This window comes from Ascaphus truei, chromosome 7 (assembly GCF_040206685.1).
Source record: "Ascaphus truei isolate aAscTru1 chromosome 7, aAscTru1.hap1, whole genome shotgun sequence".
NCBI classification, from domain to species: domain Eukaryota; kingdom Metazoa; phylum Chordata; class Amphibia; order Anura; family Ascaphidae; genus Ascaphus; species Ascaphus truei.
The window spans coordinates 95,896,133-95,917,968 of NC_134489.1; the positions used below are offsets into that span (position 1 = coordinate 95,896,133).

Genomic DNA, 21,836 nt, shown 5'->3' on the forward strand with positions numbered 1-21,836 from the left:
CTCCGCATATGCCCATAGAGGCTTTGCTTTTAGTACACTTTATACCAAAATGCTCAGGTTCCAACAGTGTAAATGCTTTAATAGCTCTCCCTTCTGATGAAGTGACATGTAGGGTTACAAAGTGCATCACACATTTATTTATTTTCCAAGGGGCTTTTAGTGCCCTGTGTAAAGGATCTGGAAGAATAAGCATTAACTGTTCACGGTACCTCCATCTTCTGCTGAACTAACCATGGCCAATATGAATTGTACAACTCTTCCTTCTATTTCAGGGCAACCGTTTATTGTTTTGATACCTAATTGATACCCAAATCCCCAAATAACCAAAAGGTTCCAATTTCTGTACAGAGATAGAGCTTTGGGCGTCTGTATGTTTACAGGGATAGTAACTATCACTATACAGTGCATCATTTTTGGAGTAATTCCTTTAAAAATCATTCCAGCTGGGCTACCCTTACTTAGTATGTCTGCATTTGAATATCTGCAGTGCACATTGGCATCTTTTCAATACTGTAAATTGCTAAAAAAAAAATAAAAAAATCATTTTAATCGTTTTAAAGAAGGGTGAAGAAGATGAACAGATCCTCACAAAGTGCATCATTGGCTATTAGCCACATTTGTGTCCCATGGAGAGACTAGCCTTCAGAGCATTCATTAATATTACAGATCTCCATAGGAGGTGCTTTTACATAGCACGGGTGGGCTGTGTTGCGAGGAAAGGTTTGAATATTCCAGCCTAATAAAGTGGGTAGCAATAAGTAATTGGCAGTATCAGGAATCATATGGAACCCCTGTAGCACAGGGATTTTGTTTTTCAATAGTTTTTAGATGCATGTCTGGAAATCTGTTGATCTAAACCAGGAGTGGCCAACTGCAGTCCTCAAGGGCCACCAACAGGGCAGGTTTTCACAATATCCCTGCTTCAGCACAGGTGGCTGAATCAGTCCTTGGTTCAGCACAGGTGTCTCAATCTTTGACTGAGCCACCTGTTCAGAAGCAGGGATATTCTTAAAACCTGAACTGTTGTTGGCCCATTGAGGACTGACGTTGGCCACTCCTGATTTAAACTATAGAGAAATGGTCACACCACCAGCACTAAATAAGTATTTAGTTATAACTGATCACAAAAAAAAAGCCAAAAAGGAATGACTCTCCTAGCCCAATTGTCATGCAATGTATGTAATTTGTATGGTAGCAGATTTAATACATTCTGTAAAATATCTATTTTTTGTTTTGTTTCCCTGTTTAAACAAAGTGCTCACATTTCTAAAATCAGAACGACATTACAGCAGCTTTGCGTTGCCCTATTTCCCACTTTAGTAAGAGAAATTGCTACAATAAAAAGTCATTACATTCAAATCCCATCTCGGGCTCATGAAAAAGCAGCTTGATATTGACAGTTTATGAACGGGAAGCTTGTTTGCAGAATTGTTTTATCCGCATGAGTAGTTTAATGATTTTACGTAAGCTTCATTTACAAAACTACCAAACAAGGATCATACTCTACATTGAAGATATTCCCTAGATGCCAACATACCTTTTGGTTGTAACTTGACCAGCATTGCTCTTTATACAGAATACTTTTCGGTTTTGGATCCCTACGCCGCATGTTGTTTCCCCGTTCCTGCTCGTGGATGCATTTAATGCTCTGACAAGAGCGTCTTCAGAACAAGAACCCCATAGTGACGTCTCCCAGTAAAATATGGAGCAGGGATGGCCATTGCACAGCCGATACTCATATAATGCTTGGCTAGGCGGGCAGGATTTCCCACCTGTGAATAAAACACATACGTTTATAGATGTCACAAGCATTGTTTATTCTATTGTGTTAACTATATAAGATTACGAGTGACAAAAAGGGGTATTGGCTTTAGACTTTCAAAGGAAAGTCTGAAGAGAACCATTAGATGCAAGAAAAATATAATGGCCCCATACGTTCTAAATGGTATCAATCCATATCATAAGACACCTTGCTGCTTTTGAAGACCAGATAAATTACTGTGCTTACATCGTATTTACTTGAATAGGCCAGAAGGTATCTTATGGAATAGTACATCTCACTATGTTGGGGCCAATATGCTTTCAACTGGAACTATAATAAAACAATGCGCTGTAGGGTCTCATTCGCTTAAGAAGGGACAGCACCAAGTGGTATTGCAAATCCAAAGTCTTCTTCCAATCAAATGTGTTAGGCCAATATTAAAACCTATAGTCCCTAAAATACAATTCCCTGATGTTCAACAATATTTGTATTGTAGGTAAAGAGTATAGTCTAGCACACCTATAAATGAACAAATATCAGCAGTATACTTGCTTAAAGAATACCGGTGCTCCGTGGTTCAGGGAAACAACCTGTCTGGTGTAGTTCCAGAGTACATGAAAGAAAGTGGAGGATCCAGGGCACTTCAGATTTGCAGAGAAGAAATGTATTCTTTTAGTGGCACACACAACGTTTCGAACTTATACAAAGTTCTTTCTCAAGTGACTTGAGAAAGAACTTAGTATAAGTTCGAAACATTGTGTGTGCCACTAAAAGAATACATTTCTTCTCTGCAAATCCGAAGTGCCCTGGATCCTCTACTTTCTTTCAACAATATTTGTAACCATAAACAGCTCAAGAAAATGTTTCAAGTCACTTTGATAAGCATGACTGGATACTCAACATTCATCTATAAAACCTGTATTCACATTACAATAAACATATGGCTATATAACGGTTTATTTGTTTTACATACCATGGGTGTTCTTGAATAACAACATTCAAATGGTTTTATAACCAGCATGAGTAGAGTCATTAGTTTACTGCCAAGAGCTTAAAATACTCCCAATCCTATCAGCAACAAAGTAGCAACACAAAAGCAGCATGGACACATTCAAAATACGTCTCATATTGACTATAACACACATTTCTGATGCACATTGATCTCTCAGCATTTTAGTATTCATATTTCACACATCTTTCAGTCAAAGTCAAAGCTCTTGTAATATTAATGAGATGAAAAATAACAGAAACTTTGTTGCTGGAAAACACAGGACTACAATTGACATAACTATCCGAAAAGAATGGGTTATTTGTGGTTATTTGTGTAAATCAAACTCCGGTATACACTTAAGATCTCTACACTGAACAAAACTCAATTTCTTTTGATTTGGCACTTCGACCTTAAAGGAAACATTTTTAAAAAAGGTATTAAAGAAAACCCAGATATAACACCACATGTGAATTGTTATTTAAACATATTAAGGGTTAATTACAACTTGTGATACTTTTTAATGGACCAGAGCACCCATAAATATGGGACAATCGTTTGACCAAGAATTGCATCAGTTTTGCTTCATGGAAACCCTAATATTTAACCGCCTTGATTTGACTACAATTCTTAGGGGCCAAAATCGCAATTAGACCTTTAAACTATATCCCGTTAACCCTTACACTGCTAGAAAGGTTTATAATGCACTGTAAAAATGGGGGGGGGGGAGTCTAGCTACAGGTACTAAAAATAAAATGTAACTCAGCCATATCTGAGGGCAAGACTCCCATCTTGTAAAACATGACAGGAAAATGAACACGCAGACCCAAAGGGGGCCCCTAACTCTAAATGGTTAAACAAAAACCCTGCTAATAGATACATAAATATATATGTAGAATGATATGAATATACAACCCGAACAAGCACTATAAAATGGACAGGTGTCAATAGCCACATAGCAAAAGAGCGCTTGCACAGCAAATAAGTACCTACAGACTGGCAGTATACACTGTATATAATGACAAAGACAATTGCAAACCTGGATAACTTGTATGAATACATATGAAGTCTTAAGCACATTGACAAATAGGCAGGTGGCATAAATGCAAGACTTCATATTATAAATCCCATGTGGAAAAAATAGATATAAATATCCATAAAGAAGACACATATTCCTTGCAAAAAAAAAAAGTCTATTATAGTAAACTGTCCAGTTGGAGAAAAAATATTATTTATAGAAAACACACACACACACACACACACACACACACACACACACACACACACACACACACACACACACACACACACACACACACACACACACACACACACACACACACACACACACACACACACACACAGCCCCATTTGGCCTTGTGTGTTCTTTTTTCTGTTGAAAGACATTGTAACCTGCATCAAACCCAACTTTTCCAATGTCATTATATCTAGTGCAACTCCGCAAAACAATAAATGTTATATTTAAGCTAAATCTGCTAAAATTGCTAATTTATAGAAAAGACGGAGCTAGTGAAATACTGTCCCTTAAACCTGTGGAAGCGGTCAGTTTCAGGAAGACTGTGGTGCCAATTTGCTATCTTTAAGTAATAAGGATATATCTTTGCAATTGATGTGGGTTTTTTTTTCTTGCCATTTAGCCAAGCACAACATACAGTAGCTGCATTTGCTAATGTCATATGTAATCCAGACTTGATATTTAAGTTTTGAAGTTGAATTTGTTGACTGTTTTGATGTTTTATCCATAAATTAATTTACCTTATGCTCAAAAAATTCAATAAAAATAACATTTACTATACATTTTTCAGCTGCTTACAATGCGGGATTCAAGAGCATGTTTCACTGTGCAGTTATAGTACGTGCTTATTTTTTTGTAGCTAATATGGAAGTATTAAACATTAATAATATGCTTAATTCCTAATTAAGTCATAGTAAGAAAAAACCCTTAGTTTATATGTTTATCCATGAAGGTTACTAAAGTGATCCTTTATTATAAGGTCAAGCACAGAAATGTCATTCTAAATTGCACCTCCGTTGGGATGTGATCATAAACTAAAAATAAATCGTTTTTGGGGTGCAAAATGTAATTATACATTTATTTTGTTGGCTATTTCAGTGTTCAAAAGGCCCGGTGCTTGTCTCTTCAGCACTAAAGTGGTTACAAAAATAATGACGTTCAACGGGTCATATTCACAGTGTTAACTTTGGAAATAATGAGTGTCACAGACATTTGTATGTTACTGCAAGCACTGCCATTACAGAAATAACAAATCGGCAAAGCTGCCGCTTCATTCACACTAGCAATATGGCTTTGGTAATAGGATATAATGGAGAAGGCGTGGCTCAGTGATTAAAGACACTGACACTGAGGGTGAACCACGGGAAGCTGGTTCAATTTCCAGTGTCAGCTCCCTGTGCCTCAGACTGAAAACATTAATTCTAAGCTCATCTGGGCAGCGGATCGTGTCTGTAAATGTTCCTATGTATTGTGCACCATGCACTATACTATTGTGAAGTGCCTGGAGAAAAGTGTTATATGAAATAGTTATTATTATGATACATAAAATTGCTGTTAAATACTGATAACACCAGTTTTGTAAGTTAGTGAACACTCTTCATAAGAGGTGCGGGGAAACCCATTAGATTTTAGAGAACAGCACACATGTTTTTGTACTGGCGGTTATATTCTAAGGAGATTGAAAGGAAAATTCAGCAATGTTCAGGGGCTGCAGGCCTCTTTGGCAGCTAAAGGGTTAACGAACAACCCATACTACAACAGGGTTGGCCAACTCCATCCCTCAAGAGCTACCAACAAGTCAGGTCCCTGGGAAGCGTTGCATAACAGGCTGAGTGACCATTCTCTGCTATTGACTGCAAAGATACACTCTAACTAACAGTTATAAACCTAAGCAGGAGTTACTCACCTTCTCCAGGATGTGCAAGAATACATCGGGTCCTGCTCTGCTTGCCCTCTGCATTTTTAGTGGAGCAGGAATGAGAACATGTCGACCAGGGTGACCACTCACTAATCACACAATCCAAACTGCAAGGCACTTTGCAAACCAACTGCACCGGAGGTTCATCGACACATAGGTCATCCGAGACATTTTCTCCTACAAGAGGCACAAGAAAAGACATATCTACTTGGAAGAGTTCTGTAAGTCCATATATATGCTTTAACTAATATAATAGCACAGAGAGCTCTGTGCTCATGCCCTACTGGGGTATAGAATATCAGATTCAACAGTCAATAAATTACATTTAGACATACACAGTCTTGGCAAGCTCAAAACCCCAACCCACTTCATTGTGTGTGTGTGTGTGTGTGTGTGTGTGTATATATATGTATATGTATATGGAGAGAAAGAGAGAAAGAGAGAGAAAGAGAAAGAGAAAGAGAGAGAGAGAGAGAGAGAGAGAGAGAGAGAGAGAGAGAGAGAGAGAGAGAGAGAGAGATCTGTACCGTGCTAGCCGAGCTTAATAATCAAAAACAAATACTCCATACCGTTCTATAGCTAACAAAATGCTTTTATTTGTGTGAGCTTTCGAGATTGCGTTGCCCCAAAGGCGCACAGCCTGATGGGCCCCCCCCAAGAACTGCTCAACACTGCACAGGACCAGCGTGCTAAGGGTTAACATGTGCTTGATCTTTGTTGAATCGGCAACCCCACCCACTGGAATGTTAATGAGCCATGGGGACAAAGGAAAGATCTTTTTGTTCACTCCAGTGTACATCTGCGTTGCCCCAAAGGCGCGCAGCCTTTGGCGCAGCCGAAGGGCAGCCAAAGGGCGTGAGCCGTTTGCTGCTGTTCACTGATGTTAGTTGATGTCAAAGCTGCTCTATTTCTATCAGAAACTCACAAGCCCTTTATCCCCTGTACCCAATTTTCCTACTTTATCTGTCCATGAAATGTCTGTGAAGTGACTGTATAACCCTGTTCTTTTATTGTAACCATGTATTTTTTATAACTCTGTGCCCAGGACATACTTGAGAACGAGAGGTATCGCTCAATGTATTACTTCCTGGTAAAACATTTTTTTTATAAATAAATAAAAATACACTGATCTCTTCTTCGGGCGATGTTACAATGGATAAAGCAAGAAATGTTGTACTTTAAAATAGCCTGGAATGTTATCGTGATGAAATCCATCCCTACCCCCTGCTCAGTATGCGATTTATGAACTTAGGTGTTAAATGGTCCCTGAATGTTTGTGATGTAAGAGTGTGTGCGTATGTGTGTAAGTGTGTAAATATAAATTTATGAAGTGCCCACAGTGTATACAGTGCTTTACAAAAGGTGTGTGTGGAAGGGGAGTGTATACCAATGGTGTATATATATATATACTGTATATATTTACCCACCATAACTTAACTAAGTATGGTAAACCCAATCCTCATTGCTTCATTGCATAGCCAGTTAACCAACCCCACACTGATGAGACCAATTGAGGTCGAAACGGCTGTCTGTGGATAGGTTTTCTGGCTATGCATCTTAACCCTGGCTGTGTTTAAAGCTGTGACCATGCAGCAAACTTAAGCCTATAGGGAACCATGTTAAAAATGGTTTTGAAGAAAGGTGACACTGTGTGCACATTTGCATGTCATTTCCCAGAATCCCTTGCTGCAGTGGAAGTGCTGGGTGATAATGGTGAAAGGCGGGGTTGCAGACCTGTCTAAGACATGCAAATGAGCATACAGGAATATTTCCATTTGCTATATGCTTTGCTGTGGAGGGTTTTTGTCACATTTTTCACCCACCATAACATAACTAAGTATGGTAAACCCAATCCTCATTGCATAGCCAGTTAACCAACCCCACACTGATGAGACCAATTGAGGTCGAAACGGCTGTCTGTGGATAGGTTTTATGGCTATGCATCTTAACCCTGGCTGTGTTTAAAGCTGTGATCATGCAGCAAACTTAAGCCTATACGGAACCATGTTAAAAATGGTTTTGAAGCAAAAGGTGACACTGTGTGCACATTTGCATGTCATTTCCCAGAATCCCTTGCTGCAGTGGAAGTGCTGTGTGCTGGGTGATAATGGTGAATGGCGGGGTTGCAGACCTGTCTAAGACATGCAAATGAGCATACAGGAATATTTCCATTTGCTATATGCTTTGCTGTGGAGGGTTTTTGTCACTATTTTCACCCACCATAACTTAACCAAATATATATATATATCAATTTTTAGTCCAAATAAAAAAAGGTATCACCTAATACTGAAGTACTCATTTATTCTGCACGATCGCAACTGGACTAACACGGCTATTTCCATTATGGAAATAGCTTGGCGCAACGGAGAGGCAGAATCCAGGAGAGACAAATGCATTTGTCTCGCCAAGCAACGGCCGCGTGACGTCACGCGGTTTAGCCAATGAGGACAAACCATTCGCGTGACGTCACGGCCACGCGCCCTGCAGCCAGCACTATAATCACGGCCTATGATGTAATAACTACGTCTATAGGTCACCCAATGGGATAAGGGAAATACCGTATCATGCCATAATGAGGGGTTCTGCAAAATTAGGTATTCTGCAAAACATGCCAAATAAACACACAAACTTTTCATAATTCATTTTTTTAACAGGGCTTTCATTTTAAACCATTCACTTAACTACAAGCCTATTTAAAAAGAATTGCATTGATGTGACCTTTACCTGTATTTCTGGGCTAGAATAAAACACCTTTTCGTGCCTGTCAGATTAAATTCATTTTTTCCCATTCTCTCAAATAACACACATCTTAAAGGGCGTTTTATAGTTAGGTGCCCTAACCTCTGTTACGTCAGGGAACATTATGTGAATGTTACCTAAAACAGCATGTTCCCTGACTTAACATGGTATCCACAAAGCTAATTACATGCTAAAACAATGTCTGAAATACATCCTATTAACATAGGCTTAATGTCACCACATTATTGTAACATAGCATTGGATAATCTTCCTATAACGCGAGACAGTGGGGCCTATTCACAAAGCAGGGATAAAATCAGTGCGTTTGCGTCCGACAAGGGGACCTATGCACTAAGCGCGAATAAAAAAAATCGCTGACCTGTTTAAATTGCCATTTTTGACAGCGTTGCCATCACGGTATGCAGAACGCCCAGAATACCTGTGATAGCAACATTTGCAAAAAGTGGCGAGTAGCCGGCGACGGGCTGATCGCCCCTGTGAAAAGGGCTCACCCTGCGATATATTTCTGCTGCAGAGAGAGAGCCGCCTCAGAGACTGAGCCACTGATTGACCCATCTGTGCTGAAGCAGGAATATCATGAAAACCTGACCTGTTGGGGGGTCTTGAGGACTGCAGGACCTCTGACTTAGGGAAATAAAACTGGAAGATTGTTAGCAGAGCTGATTTAAGCTAGCCTGATTTGCAGTGAAATCCCAAAGCAACAGCATATTATCCAAAAGCACAACACACTTAACGAGCAATTTTCAGACAGGTTTAGGAGTAGGAGGGAAAAAAATCACTAACTTCCAAAAAAGGTTCCTAAGAGCAATTCCCAGATTTGTGTCAGAAACCACATAAATATATTACTTATAGTATTTAATTCTGAATACTAGCTTGTTCCTCTTTGCATCACCTCTTTTCATTCTACCTTTCACACGGCTACGCTCTGTTTTTAAGATCGTTTATTCTTTCATCTCATGTCACATTCGGAGAACATCTCTTTCATGGAAACGTAAAAAAAAACTAATAAAAGAGAGAAAGAGAACATTTTTTTTTAAATACAGCTGTGGGCTTGCATATACCATTGATAGCCAGAGAATGTAAAATAATGAGCTGCACTGTAATTATACATCCATTTCCTTAATTACTTTAATGCAGATAGAACAAAATCCTGACAATGCTTTTCAGTTTTTTGCTACGCAGAGAAGAAAGCAGCTGAATTAGGCTAGATTTATGAATAGGTCTTTTGCCCACATGGACAATGCATATTTTCTTGATGAACATATAAAAGCAATTTAGCTGGTATGTTAAACATGAATGATACTTTTAAAAAAAGGCTAATATATATACATATATATATGTGCATATATCTGAAATCCAAGGATCAGGGAAGGACAGACAGCACTGGAGATAAGTGAAAAAATGTATTTAATACTGTGGGGTTGAGCTGTACATATATAAAAAAAAACAACTTAAAAACAAACGTAACCCCTCACCTAAAAAAAAAACCCTCTAGCAACGTACACACAATAATACAGAATACAATGAGATTATATAATTAAGTAAGCCATAAGAATGTATATTTATAACTTCCCATCTAAACCTAACTAATATGGGAACAAGTATAGGGATGGTGAAAAAATGTGCATTATCCAAACCGGCCACCAATTTTGCCACTCTATTGGATCTACAGAAGTTATTCATGAGAATGTGATAGTGCTGATCAGGGCACTAATTCCAAGCTTGATAATTTAGGTAGGTTAGAGGAACGGTCAAGTGTGGCAACTACAATGTAATGGCCAAACTGCAAACATTTTGGTCACAAAAATCTAAAAGCAGAATACAGGATTAATGGCACTAAAGTGTCAGCTGCTATAGAGGAAAGGGACTCAGGAGTCATTATTTCAGATGGCTTAAAAGTAGGCGAGCAATGTAACAAAGCAATGGGGAAAGCCAGAAGGGTGGTAGGTAGTAGCCCTTCTAGCCACCTAGGTGATGGGTGGCCCTGATCAGGGAGCAAGGCCTCCTTCCCTGCAGATTGGCCGCTGATGCCGACGGGGGCGGGAAGGGGGGGAGCTAGGGGGCTTATATAAGGGCACGCATGACAATAAAATAACAAGTATTACACATACAGTGCTCATCTTTACTAGCAATATAAATTCTACCACACAAGCACAAGCTACCATCTCTCATATATTACCAGCAGTAATGTCTTCTGAAAATATAACCATTCAACTACTCGCAGAGGCGCAGAACCGCGAGGAAGGATGGTTCCAGCAGCAAAAATATACACTCATGCACGGAGCTGAGAGCGGCATGGCCATGTGAGCGGGCAAGGCCGGATGGGCGGACAAGGGAGAGGGAGCGGACAAGGTGGTTACGCCACAACATGCGTGGACGCATGGCCCTCATTAAGTGATGAGGGCGGCCACAGCCAGGAGTTGCAACACGCTTTAACGTTACAAGGGGGCAGGTCAACATGTAGATATTTAAGGCTATCTGCTGTCCCGGACAAGCCGGTGGGGGTCCAGCCTCCTTCTGTAATGTCAGAGGGGCTGGTGGTGACAGGCAGCTCCAGGGCGAACCAGGAGGGCAAGTCAACACGTAGATATTTAAGGCCATCGGCTGTCGCAGACAAGCCAGTGGGGGTTCGGCCTCATTCTTTAATTTCAGGTGGGCTGGAAACGGCTGAGATGCGGTCGCCATCGCCACCCGGCGTTGGTGGTACGTCATCAACAGCTCAGAGATGCTCCAGACGCTGGGGAGACCTTCTGCCAGAGGGTGGGGTGGGCAGTTCGCTGGAGTGGAGACCGAAAGGCGGTTCACAACGCCGCCCAGCATACCGCAGATTCCAACAAAGAAAACGTCAAAGGGTAAGTGGAAGACAATTTCTGTAACCCCCAAGAGGCTTGCCAGCACCATCACAACCAAGGTCATAGAAACTGAGTCAATGAGTGAGGTGGGGGCACAAATGTTGGAATCAATAATAAGGGGTGTAAGGCAGGCGCTGACACCATTGGCAGCACTTTTAACTGCACAACAGATCGGAAACACGGGCGTCGCAAGCGATACTCAAGGGACAACATTGTTGCCCAGCCAGGTCTTAGTTGAGAATTCAGGTACATCCACGTCGGCCACACTGCCTGCAGCTTTGCTCACTCAAACCTTAATTGAGAACACAGGGGCAGCCACATCAGCAACAACACCAGAGGTTAGGAGGTTGTCCGACGTGGTATACGGAGATTCATATACAATCACTGCTTGGTCATTGGGCACACATTTGTTGAAAGAGTTAAAAGATACGATTTGGGCAGGGAAGTACGTGGAGATTTTATCATTGCTTCCAGGTTTTAGGGACGCTTTGGCAAGGCCAACCAGAAAAGGGGAGGCTAAGAAGGAAGACTTGGAGAGTAGACTCTTTCCCCGCACATACCAAAACTGGTCAAAAGCTTTCGACATTCTGGCAGGTGTAATTGGGGGAAAAGCACCACATTGGTGTTCAGCACTCTTTAAATACCACGGCATGATTGGCGACGCATACCAAAAACACGGGTCATGGTTGGTGGAAATATGACGAAGAATTCAGACATGTTATGGAAGCTAACAAAGGGAAAATATTGTGGAACATTAAGGATGCAGACCTCTATATAGTGCATACTTCTGGTGGAGGGGCAACGCCCTTTAGCGGGGCGAGCAGTGGGGGTAGGGACGCATGGCCATCTAGCACCCATACACACACACGCAACAACCAGGCGTATGTTGGGCATTTAATGAGTCCATGTGTAAGTACGACAACTGCCGTTTCTGGCACGCCTGCTCCTCATGTGGGGGTCAGCATACAAGGACAAAATGTTTTAAGAAGGACACGTGGAAATTTAAGGGTACAGACCGAAACGTTGACCAAGAGGGCGGCGTCACCGATAACCGCCGGAACAATGCAAGGTACCCCAATAGGGAGGCAGCCCGGTTACTTATGGCTGGGTTTAAAGTGAGGCTCAGGATTCCGTTTGAATATCAAGCGTTATCAAATGGTGAACGTAATTTGAAATCGGTCAGGACAAATGATAATGTAGCTAGGTAAGAAGTGAAAAAGGAAGTCTATTTGGGGAGGAGGTCAGGTCACTTTGCTTCCCCCCACCCTTTTTTTTGTTGCTAATCTCAGGATTTCCCCCTTTGGGGTGTGGTCCCCAGGAAAGAGTTGGGGCCCCTTTGGGTTAATCAGCATCTATCCCACCCAGAATGGTTGTGTGCTTTCCTGTTTTAGTTCGAAACCTTTTGCACATTTCTTTAGCGGGTAGAGCACAAAAGGGTACATGTGCGTCCAACAACTGTCCTTAGTTTTCTAGACATTGAAATTGACTCTGCAAGATAGTGTGGGGGGGGAGGGGGGTTGGTGCACGGGTCCCAGAACACACATTAAAGTGGTGGGGAACTTTATTATTATATGTTTAGCAATGAGCTACAGGAGAGTGTGGAGAGGGTCATCGTGAGTCTGGCAGTGGGTACTGGTAAAAGAGGGGAGGGAGGCTTTCTCGCAGCCTCTCTAGTCAAGCAGCCCTTCTAGCCACCTAGGTGATGAGTGGCCCTGACTAGGGGGCAAGGCCTCCTTCCCTGTGGATTGGCCGCTGATGCGGCCGAGGGCGGGAAGGGGGGGAGCTGTGGGTATTACAGGGCACAGCCGGGAGCGGGTGCGCTCACTTTGTTCCTGGCTGCGATGGTTTTCCCACCCATCTCTTATGATTAGAATAGATAGCACGTAAGCAGTCCTTGGCCATTCGTTTTGACAACGAGTCAAGGAAACTGTTAGTGTTGTGGGCTATTGAGCAATGTTGCTCGTTAATATTGCTAACTTGTACCATTTTCTGTTACAGGATGAATCCTGATTACTTTTATTAACAAATAGAACTGAAGTTCCTAAAGGAGGGGTCAGTTTGACCAGTATGCCTCTGTCGCAGCAGCAGTTGGGGGTAAGTGCTTGTCATTGCCATACGGGACTCGGGCTGATAAAGCCCGGTGGTAGAGGCGAGTGGGCGGGGCAGATAGAAGTAATTTCCGCCGGCCCATTCGTGACAACGGCCCGGCGCACGTGGTCAAGGCTACGGTTGACGGGGCCAGCGGGTCAAGACCCATCTGACCCTGCACTTAACCGATTAAATGAGCATTCTGGCAGGGACTAGCAGTTATGCTATTATTATATAATAAACAAAAGCTGCAGCCTTTTTATACCTCCAGACCGAGTCGTTATTTGTATGTGTTTATGTGGGTACTAGTAAAAGAGTGGAGGGGGATTACTCCCAGTCTCCCTGGTCATGTAAAGATAGAGGTATTAATAGCAGTAAGACAAAGGTAGTGAATGGGATGCCACTTTAAAGAGCATTGGTAAGACCTCACCTAGAGCACTGCGTTTAGTACTGGAGACCATATCTCCAGAAGGACATAATTTAGAGATTGTACATGGACTACACCATAACACCGGTGGACATTAATGGGTACAGCTAGGAGGAGACAAGGGAGAGAGGGGAGATGTATATCTAAGGAAAAGAGCTGCTAGAAGAAGGGGTCATCCTCCAAAGCTGGAGGGTAGCAAGTTTAGGGGAAATGTGAGGAAGTACGCCAAACGGTGGTGGGTTCATGGAATAGTGACCCAACAGAGGTAGCGGGGGATTACACAGTAAGGGAATGGTACAATATTTGGGATAGACATAAGGCTATCCTAAATATAAAAGAAAGCTAAGGATTCAATGGGGTCTGAGGCTTTACAGTAGATAGGAAAATGGGCAGGCTAGTTGGGCCAAATGGTTCTTATCTGCCATCAAATGCTATGCTTCCATGTAATAAATAACCCCCTATATGAACAAGTTTCATCATGTGTCTCTTAACGTCAGTGTATCAAGCAACTCCGTTTGTCATAACCTGTGATTTAGGGAGTTTGAATAGGAGCAGTTAGGGAGAAGTAAAGCAATTCATGCATTAAAGCCATACAGTATGTATCAAACTCAATCTCTGTCATGAATCACTTTATCCCACTCTGCTAAACATCGAAAACGCTTCTATGTCTATGAGGCTTGAAAGCTCTGTACACTATAATTTCGTCTATGTAAGTGTGAGTTCCCTTAACTGTACTGTAATCAACAACGAATATATCATGCTCCGGAACACTCTTTGTGGCATTATTACACAGTCCCAGTATGATGATAAACAGACGCAGTTACAAATATGTGAGAAGGGTGAGAGGGTGATTTTACTCTGTTCCTCTGTGGTTTTTTTCATTCTGTAATACAGAGGAACACAGGACAATTATGCCACAGATACCGTGAGAAAGACATTGTTCTAGATGTAGAAAGAGACAAATAAGAGAATAAAAATATGGCAAAGCTAGAGAGACTGAGGCAAAGTCAATGTGACAAACAGCGTCAGATTTACCTCCCTCAAACCGTAATATGTTGCATTAACTGAAATGATCGCTGATTAAAAAATTAAATGCGAGTGTCTGTTTGGATCAGTCATAAACCAATTCCAAAGGGCATTCTCTATTCATATTCATAAATCATTTGTTTGGTAATAACTTTCCATGGCATCCACAATAAAACCATGGCATGGTCCTCTCATATGTTATTCCACAGTGGGGTAACACTGCCAAATCAGGGAAGTAGCTAAAATCCCTCTATATGACACTGTACACAAAGTAGCCAAAAAGATAAGTACTCCAGCTGTTCCTTGTTCACATTCTTCTTGTGCTGGTACCAATGAAATATCATGTTGGCATTATTAACTTGCTGTACTCTTTGGATATTAACTACATACATTCTATAGAACACAAAAATAATGGACAGTAATCCCATTTAACCATTGCAGTGTTGAACATGTCAACTGCACAATGCATTGATAGCAAACGTTTCAAGCACTGCAAGGGTTAACAGGCTAAAATTATATATATATATATATATATATATATATATATATATATATATATATATATATATATATATATATATATATTTGCAGGACATGTAAGGGGTTGTTTATCAAAGTCTCCCAGGTGCAAAAGTCAGGTGAAGCTGGAGCAAAGAAAGACACCAGTGTACTGTATGTATCAAGGCAAGTTTGGAGAAAAGCCAGGGCATTTTCACCTGCACCGATGTAGCAAAGCATTTTGCTCCAATTGTGCCCCACCTTGCACCTTGGGGAGTGTCGTTAGACGGAATCTCTTCATGATTTGTCTAAAGGTGTGTTTGGGGGGAGGAGGGAGGTAAATACCGTATATAGCACTTGGGACTCCAATAAAATCTCTCTCTCAAATAATTTACCCATCTCTACTGAGATCCCTTTCCCCTTTGGGTGAAATGTTCCTAAATGTCTGTGCAGATTTCACGTGAGGACCGTAAATGTTTTAATGATTAGAGGGTAATGGTGAAGTAGTCTTTGTGTACTCCTTAGAAAGTTCTACTTTATGTAAACTCAATGTATTATTCTGATTCTGTTCTAGACACAGGTGAAGATGGCTCTACTGACCTGTTCCAGTCATGTCATTGTTTAATCAGTGTTAGCGCATTAAAATTATGACAACTCGCATCCCAACCTCCAAATAAACTAGTTTCTGTAGCAATACAGCCACCAGAACATGCAGGTACACGTTGTTATAACATGTTAGGTAAACAAACATGATACTAGAATAGGATATTTATTTTTGGTGTTGTACAAATTACCCAGCTGTCAATTGATATGACTTGTCCATTTATAGTTGTATGTAGTTAACCAGTATTGCCTTTACATCACAAAGTTGTTTGTGTGTTCCCTAAACAACTTACTGCACAAGCACACATACACTGTATAGGTTGTTTGTTTTTTAATTATTATTGTATTTAGTATTCACCTGTCTGACTATATTATAGGTGCAAATTGCATCTCTTCTTCACACATTCCTCTTGGGAAATTAAATCGCATCACAGATTGACCACTGACCTTTAGTTTCAGAGGATAATTTAAATGAGGTCTTAGAGCAACTAATAGAAACTATAAATTGTGACCTCAAGATAATGAATAAAACCTGTTGATGATGTACTATAAATATAAGATTATTGGACAAATGTCTATTTCATTTAGCTGACTTGTATTAGTATTAAGATGCTAGACTACCATATGCTTCCACATTTTAAGTCCAAGAATTCACCAGAAATGTCATGTTATATGAAAGGCTACATGTCCGAATAATCTTGTGTTGACATAGTAAACATATTTGTGTTCTTATGCTTTTCAGTCTTACAGGGAGATGCGACCTGTATTCTTTACACGTGGCTGAATATCTACCATCAACTATACATTCGCAGAGCTTTAATATTGTATTTCCCCATTGTGTTTACTTATTACGATTTCATTTTGTCGTGTTGTTAGTATTTATGAAATGTCCCTCTCCGTATAAGCTTCTATGGCGTCCCTGCATATTGCCTTCAGTTCGGATCTCCTGGCCATGGCTAGAAGTCCACTAGTGTGAAGAAACAGGAACACGCGGAGACTCGTGTGTGGTTTGATATTATATCATGTGATTGGTCTTTTCCACACTATTCTCTGTTGTTTTGCAAAAGACACGACGAAGGGGCTGTGCGCTGAAAACATTGCTCCGATACAGCACCTCATTACACATTAATTCAGTTAGAACTTGTGTTGATCTGACATTAGGTGTCAGGCCTCTGCTTTTCCTTTTGCCCTTTCTGATCTCTCTGACATATCCTTCAGTTTTTATGAGGTTTGACCTACTAATTCTGCCTTGGTCTGATTTGGCTTAGTTCATGTATACGGTAGTGCCGACGGTTATTCTAACACAAACCAGTGGCAATCGACAAAAAAACCCAGGTACATGCTGGGTCGTGTTTAAGGCAAGTTTAAGGCATTTCTGCATTGACTAATGGCCCATCAGATTAACAGCGGGGGTCCCGACAGTCCCATTCAAACTGAATGAGACTGCCAGGGACCCCTGCTGTGTTAATCCGATGGGTCATTAATCAATGCAGAAATGCCTTAAACTTGCCTTAAACTAGCCAGGTTACACCCAGCATGTACCCAAAATGTAACCGGGCTAGTTTAAGGCAAGCCTTAGAATACTCGTTGTCTCGTCTGTATACCGTGACATACAGTATGCCCATCGCAAAAATATTACAATTAGGACCCCTTTTAATACTCTGTGAAACGTCTTTATTTGAACGGAGCGCAGAGCTTCCCTGACATGAAGAAGCAGATTTACAACATATTGAATGGGGCCCTTTGTATTGGAAGGGTCATAATAAACACAATGCTTAATAGCTTGAAGGAAACGACTGATGGATGGAGAATAGAGGTCTTGCGGTTTATTTTGCCTCAAGCCTCTTAAATTAGTCCAATAAATATTTAAAAGTAAGACATTCCAGCTGAGTTTTACTTATATCTGGAAATTTCAAACGGACTCCTTATCTTTATGGAATGTAACAGGCGTAATTACTGATAAATTAGAGCCCCTGTTGATAGCAGCATAAAAGTCCTTCTGTTTATGCCTGTATTTGAATTACTATTGTCAGGTACTAATGTAGCTTAAATCTTAGCACCCCGGGGGTTATTCATTAAACTGATCAAGGTACTACCACAGAAAGTCCAACTAAAGTTAATAGGAGTTTCAGTGCAACAGTGCCCCGATCGGCACCATCAGAGTTTAATGAATAATATTGGACTGTTTCCAAAGTAGAACTACAATAATAGAGATTTAGATGATTTTGTCTATCCAACGTGGCTTTAACCTTTATAGAAGATGTTGATACTCAGAAGAGTATGTGAAGACCAATAATTAGACCGTCACAGGTGCAGCCCTTGTTCCAGTGACAGTCCGCGTCACTCAGTTTGTCGGCTTGCATTGTAAAGATCTGCATGTATTGTTACTGCTATACAGAAAAACATCTGCTTCTTATAGTGCAATGTTCACACAGCTGTACAGACACAATAAACTGTATTCTGCACCGGAGGCAAAGGAAAATAGTGTTTCTTATTGTTACTTTTCAAAATCATTTAAAAATGAAACCCACTTTTTTTCTCCTACCTCTTAAAGATGGCTGTCCGTCTTTTTTATGGTCCCCCGCTTCACTTACTATAGAGGCAACACATTTTTCTTAAATGCATTGCCCGCTTCTCCAGTGAAGGGCTGAAAGCTTTGGAATATAAAATAAGACTATTTATAAAGTTACTGAGATTGAGTGTATGGGAAGATGTTGAAATTGTGTTTGCAGAGTCAGGCATTTAATATTTATTGGAATAATTCATGCATTATTGCATTTATTTCCTGTGTGCACTCAGTTGAGTAAAACTGTAATAAATATTAGTTCAAAGGGTGAAAACATATCACTGTGCTTGAGAAGAAGAAAGTAAATTAGACACTCTAATTCTATATTATTCCTATATATATATATTATGAATTCACCACAATGTGCTTTGACTATTTTTTGAAATCCAATTAGATCTGGAAACTCAGACAAACAATGGGTCTTTTTTAAATTGTGCTTTATATACATATTTATTCTGTGATTGAGTCATTGAAAAATATTTCTTCTCAGAAAAAGTCAAGAGAAAATCAACACTTCAGAAAACTAGCAATCAAATGGCATTGTACAGTATTATTAGTAGAAAATATATTGCTTTTTAAAGTGAGGTGCCAAGTTTATGAACTACACATTATTACCTATTTTGTAATGTCAGATATTTGCCTCTGCATTACTGTGCTGAATACATTTCATATATTGAATGTGGGGCATGTAGCAATGTTCGTTGTTGTACCTCCTCCCTAAAGAGCCATGGGGACCTTACCATCTCAATATATGGGACAGACGGAGAACTACTCACTTGCAATGCATTAATTTATTCATCCCACTCTATCTATACTATAATTCTAAGTTGGATTCCGTTTGTGTGTTTCTTTGTATGTCCGAAGCATCGAAAGCTCAAAAATGGCACCATGTAGCACAACGAAACTTTCACTGGACATTCTGATGTGGATTTGTAGGTCAACGCAACAATTTTGAGCTTCCAATGTGACGCACCTCCCCCTCCCTACTTCCAGCAGTGGGGGGAAGAGGGGGGATGGGGAGATGTGCTGGCAGCGGGGAGGGGAGCTCCTAAGAGGCTAAGAGGAGCCTAAGAGGTACTGCCCCACACACTCAAGCTGCTAGTCATTGAAGAGGAATCCCGCGAGGTACACGCGGCACCGAGGAGGACATACAAAGACTGAGTGCGGCGTTTGGGTTGTGCTGGGTCGGGCACTTCTTTGTTTTTACACTCACCGTCTTTTGTGAGTATTTTATTTGTTTTAGGTAGGCGTCATTAAAGTTTTTTATTATTGCGCAATCCTTTGCCCTCTTTTGTCCCCACTGGAGGAAATAAGAGGCTGAAGGAACCCTGAAGCAGATCCAGGAAACTACGTTCCTGAAAGGGAGACCTGCCTGACGTCCACGGAAGCAGAGGATACCACGAGGGGTTCGTGTTACACCAGAGGCGACCAGGACTCAGAAGGCTCCAAGTACAGATTCTCTCCCCTGCATGCATCCTATCTACTTCTAGTAAGTAGGCATTTCATTGAGCTTTGATCATAAGGGCACATTTGGCAACTAGATATACCGCGCAATGTCCTGTTTCTCTGCTCTATGTCATACATCTGCAGGTTGAATATATCGTGAGGAGGACTGTTCACTCTTTGCTCTGTGAACTGTGATTTTGATACCATCTATCACCAGATGACCACTCAAGATTGGGAACAATAGTCTGTATATTTGGACTTTAATATCATTTCACATCATTTCACTGTATTTACACATGCGCCAGGTCCATGTCTATTTTTGTATTTATATTCTTGTTTTGAGGTTTATTTTGGGATATTCCTCAGTAGATTACCAGGCTGCTTTAGTTGTGCACTGCACTTATTAATTCACATATGCACTGCATAGTTTTAATTTAGGTATAGCGCTTGTCACAGTATATTTTGTATTTTTAGTGTATACAGGGATGATGATGAACAAGGCAAGTGAATGAGATATGTTTTGGGATATGTTTCGGGGGATTTGTTTCAAGCATAGCAACTGGAGAAAATTTGGAGCACTGTTCCAAAAAAATGAAATGAATAATGTCTTTTGCATCGATGTATCAAGATGCTTTTGTCAGTTCTGCTCCCTTGGCACCAGTAACAGCTTTGGGGACTGGTTGTGGAGCAGTTAGGAGATCAGTTGCTTGGAACAGTGAGATCTGAGATGTATCAAAGTTTGCATGAGTATAATGTAGTAACCAAGCAGGGAGAGGGGGTAGGGGGTATGATCCCTTTTATTGGACCAACAGGTAGTTGATATGTTACAAGCTTTCCAACCTCTCAGGGTCCTTCACGGGTATGGCAGAAATAAAAAAACAAAATGCTATACACAGTGTTTGCAAGAGGGATATCTTCAGGGCCTGTGCAAGGGTATTTGGCGCCCAAGGTAAAATGTCATTTCCTTGCGCCCCCTTCCACCTCCACACACAATTAACTTTCGGAATTTGTTTTCTATACCTGCTAGATTGTTTCTAACATTCATACACACTCTCCCCTCTCTCCCCGTCATTCTCTCTCCCGCCATGTTCTCTGCCTCTATCTCCCCTCTACCCCTTATTGTCTCTCTACCCCTTATTGTCTCTCTAACCCTTATTGTCTCTCCCTCTCTACCCCTTATTGTCTCTCTACCCCTTATTGTCTCCCCCCTCTCCCCCCCTATTGTCTCACCCCTCTCCCCCCCCTATTGTCTCCCCCCCTCTCCCCCCTATTGTTTCCCTCCTCCCTCTCCTCTCCCCCCCCCCCCTCTCCTCTCTCTCTCTCTCTCAGAATGTGAAGAGTTAAACTCTCTCTGTTCCCCCCAGCAAACCACACCCTAATGTCAGGTTTCCTGATCTGCTTCAATGAACTCCTGATTGAGTAGGGTTTAAAAGGCAGAAAGTAACTGCCTGTCAGTGTTCCTGCTCCAGGAAGAGTGGAGGGTCACAGGAGCATTGACAGACCAGCTGGAGTTTAAAGCCAGCACGAAGTCTGCAGGGACCCCTGAGGGCTTAAACCACAAGTATTGCGTGTGTATGTTTCTCTGACCTCGCCTACAAGCAGCTCCATCCCACTCTCCGTCTCCCCCCTCCTCTTCCTCCCATGTCACGCTCTCCTGTGTCACGCTCTCCCCACATCTCTCCCTCCACATCAGTCTGTCACTCTCTCCCTTTGACATAGACACCCCTCTCTCCGGTCCATATGTAATCTCAAAGAGCATTCTTTTGTCTCTCCGGTCCATGCTGTTTCCTGCTTCACTTGGCCCCACCTCCCAAGCTCCTGACACCTCCACCTGATAGGTAATGCAGCCAATCCGGATGGAGGAAA

General features: G+C 41.3%; 1 protein-coding gene and 1 long non-coding RNA gene across 4 annotated transcripts in view; one reads left to right on the forward strand and one right to left on the reverse strand.

Annotated features, from left to right (window-relative positions):
* Positions 1–21,836, reverse strand: part of THSD7B (thrombospondin type 1 domain containing 7B) — a 395,203-nt gene that overhangs the window by 196,477 nt on the left and 176,890 nt on the right. Inside the window, exons 9-10 of the mRNA XM_075609482.1 lie at positions 5,693–5,881; positions 1,538–1,772 (exon numbers count right to left, since the gene is read on the reverse strand). Coding sequence (XP_075465597.1) covers positions 1,538–1,772; positions 5,693–5,881 — 424 coding nt within the window. The remainder of the gene's footprint in view (positions 1–1,537; positions 1,773–5,692; positions 5,882–21,836) is intronic.
* LOC142499709 (uncharacterized) overlaps positions 1–21,836 on the forward strand; it is a 76,359-nt gene that overhangs the window by 40,190 nt on the left and 14,333 nt on the right. The gene's annotated exons all lie outside the window — the stretch shown is intronic.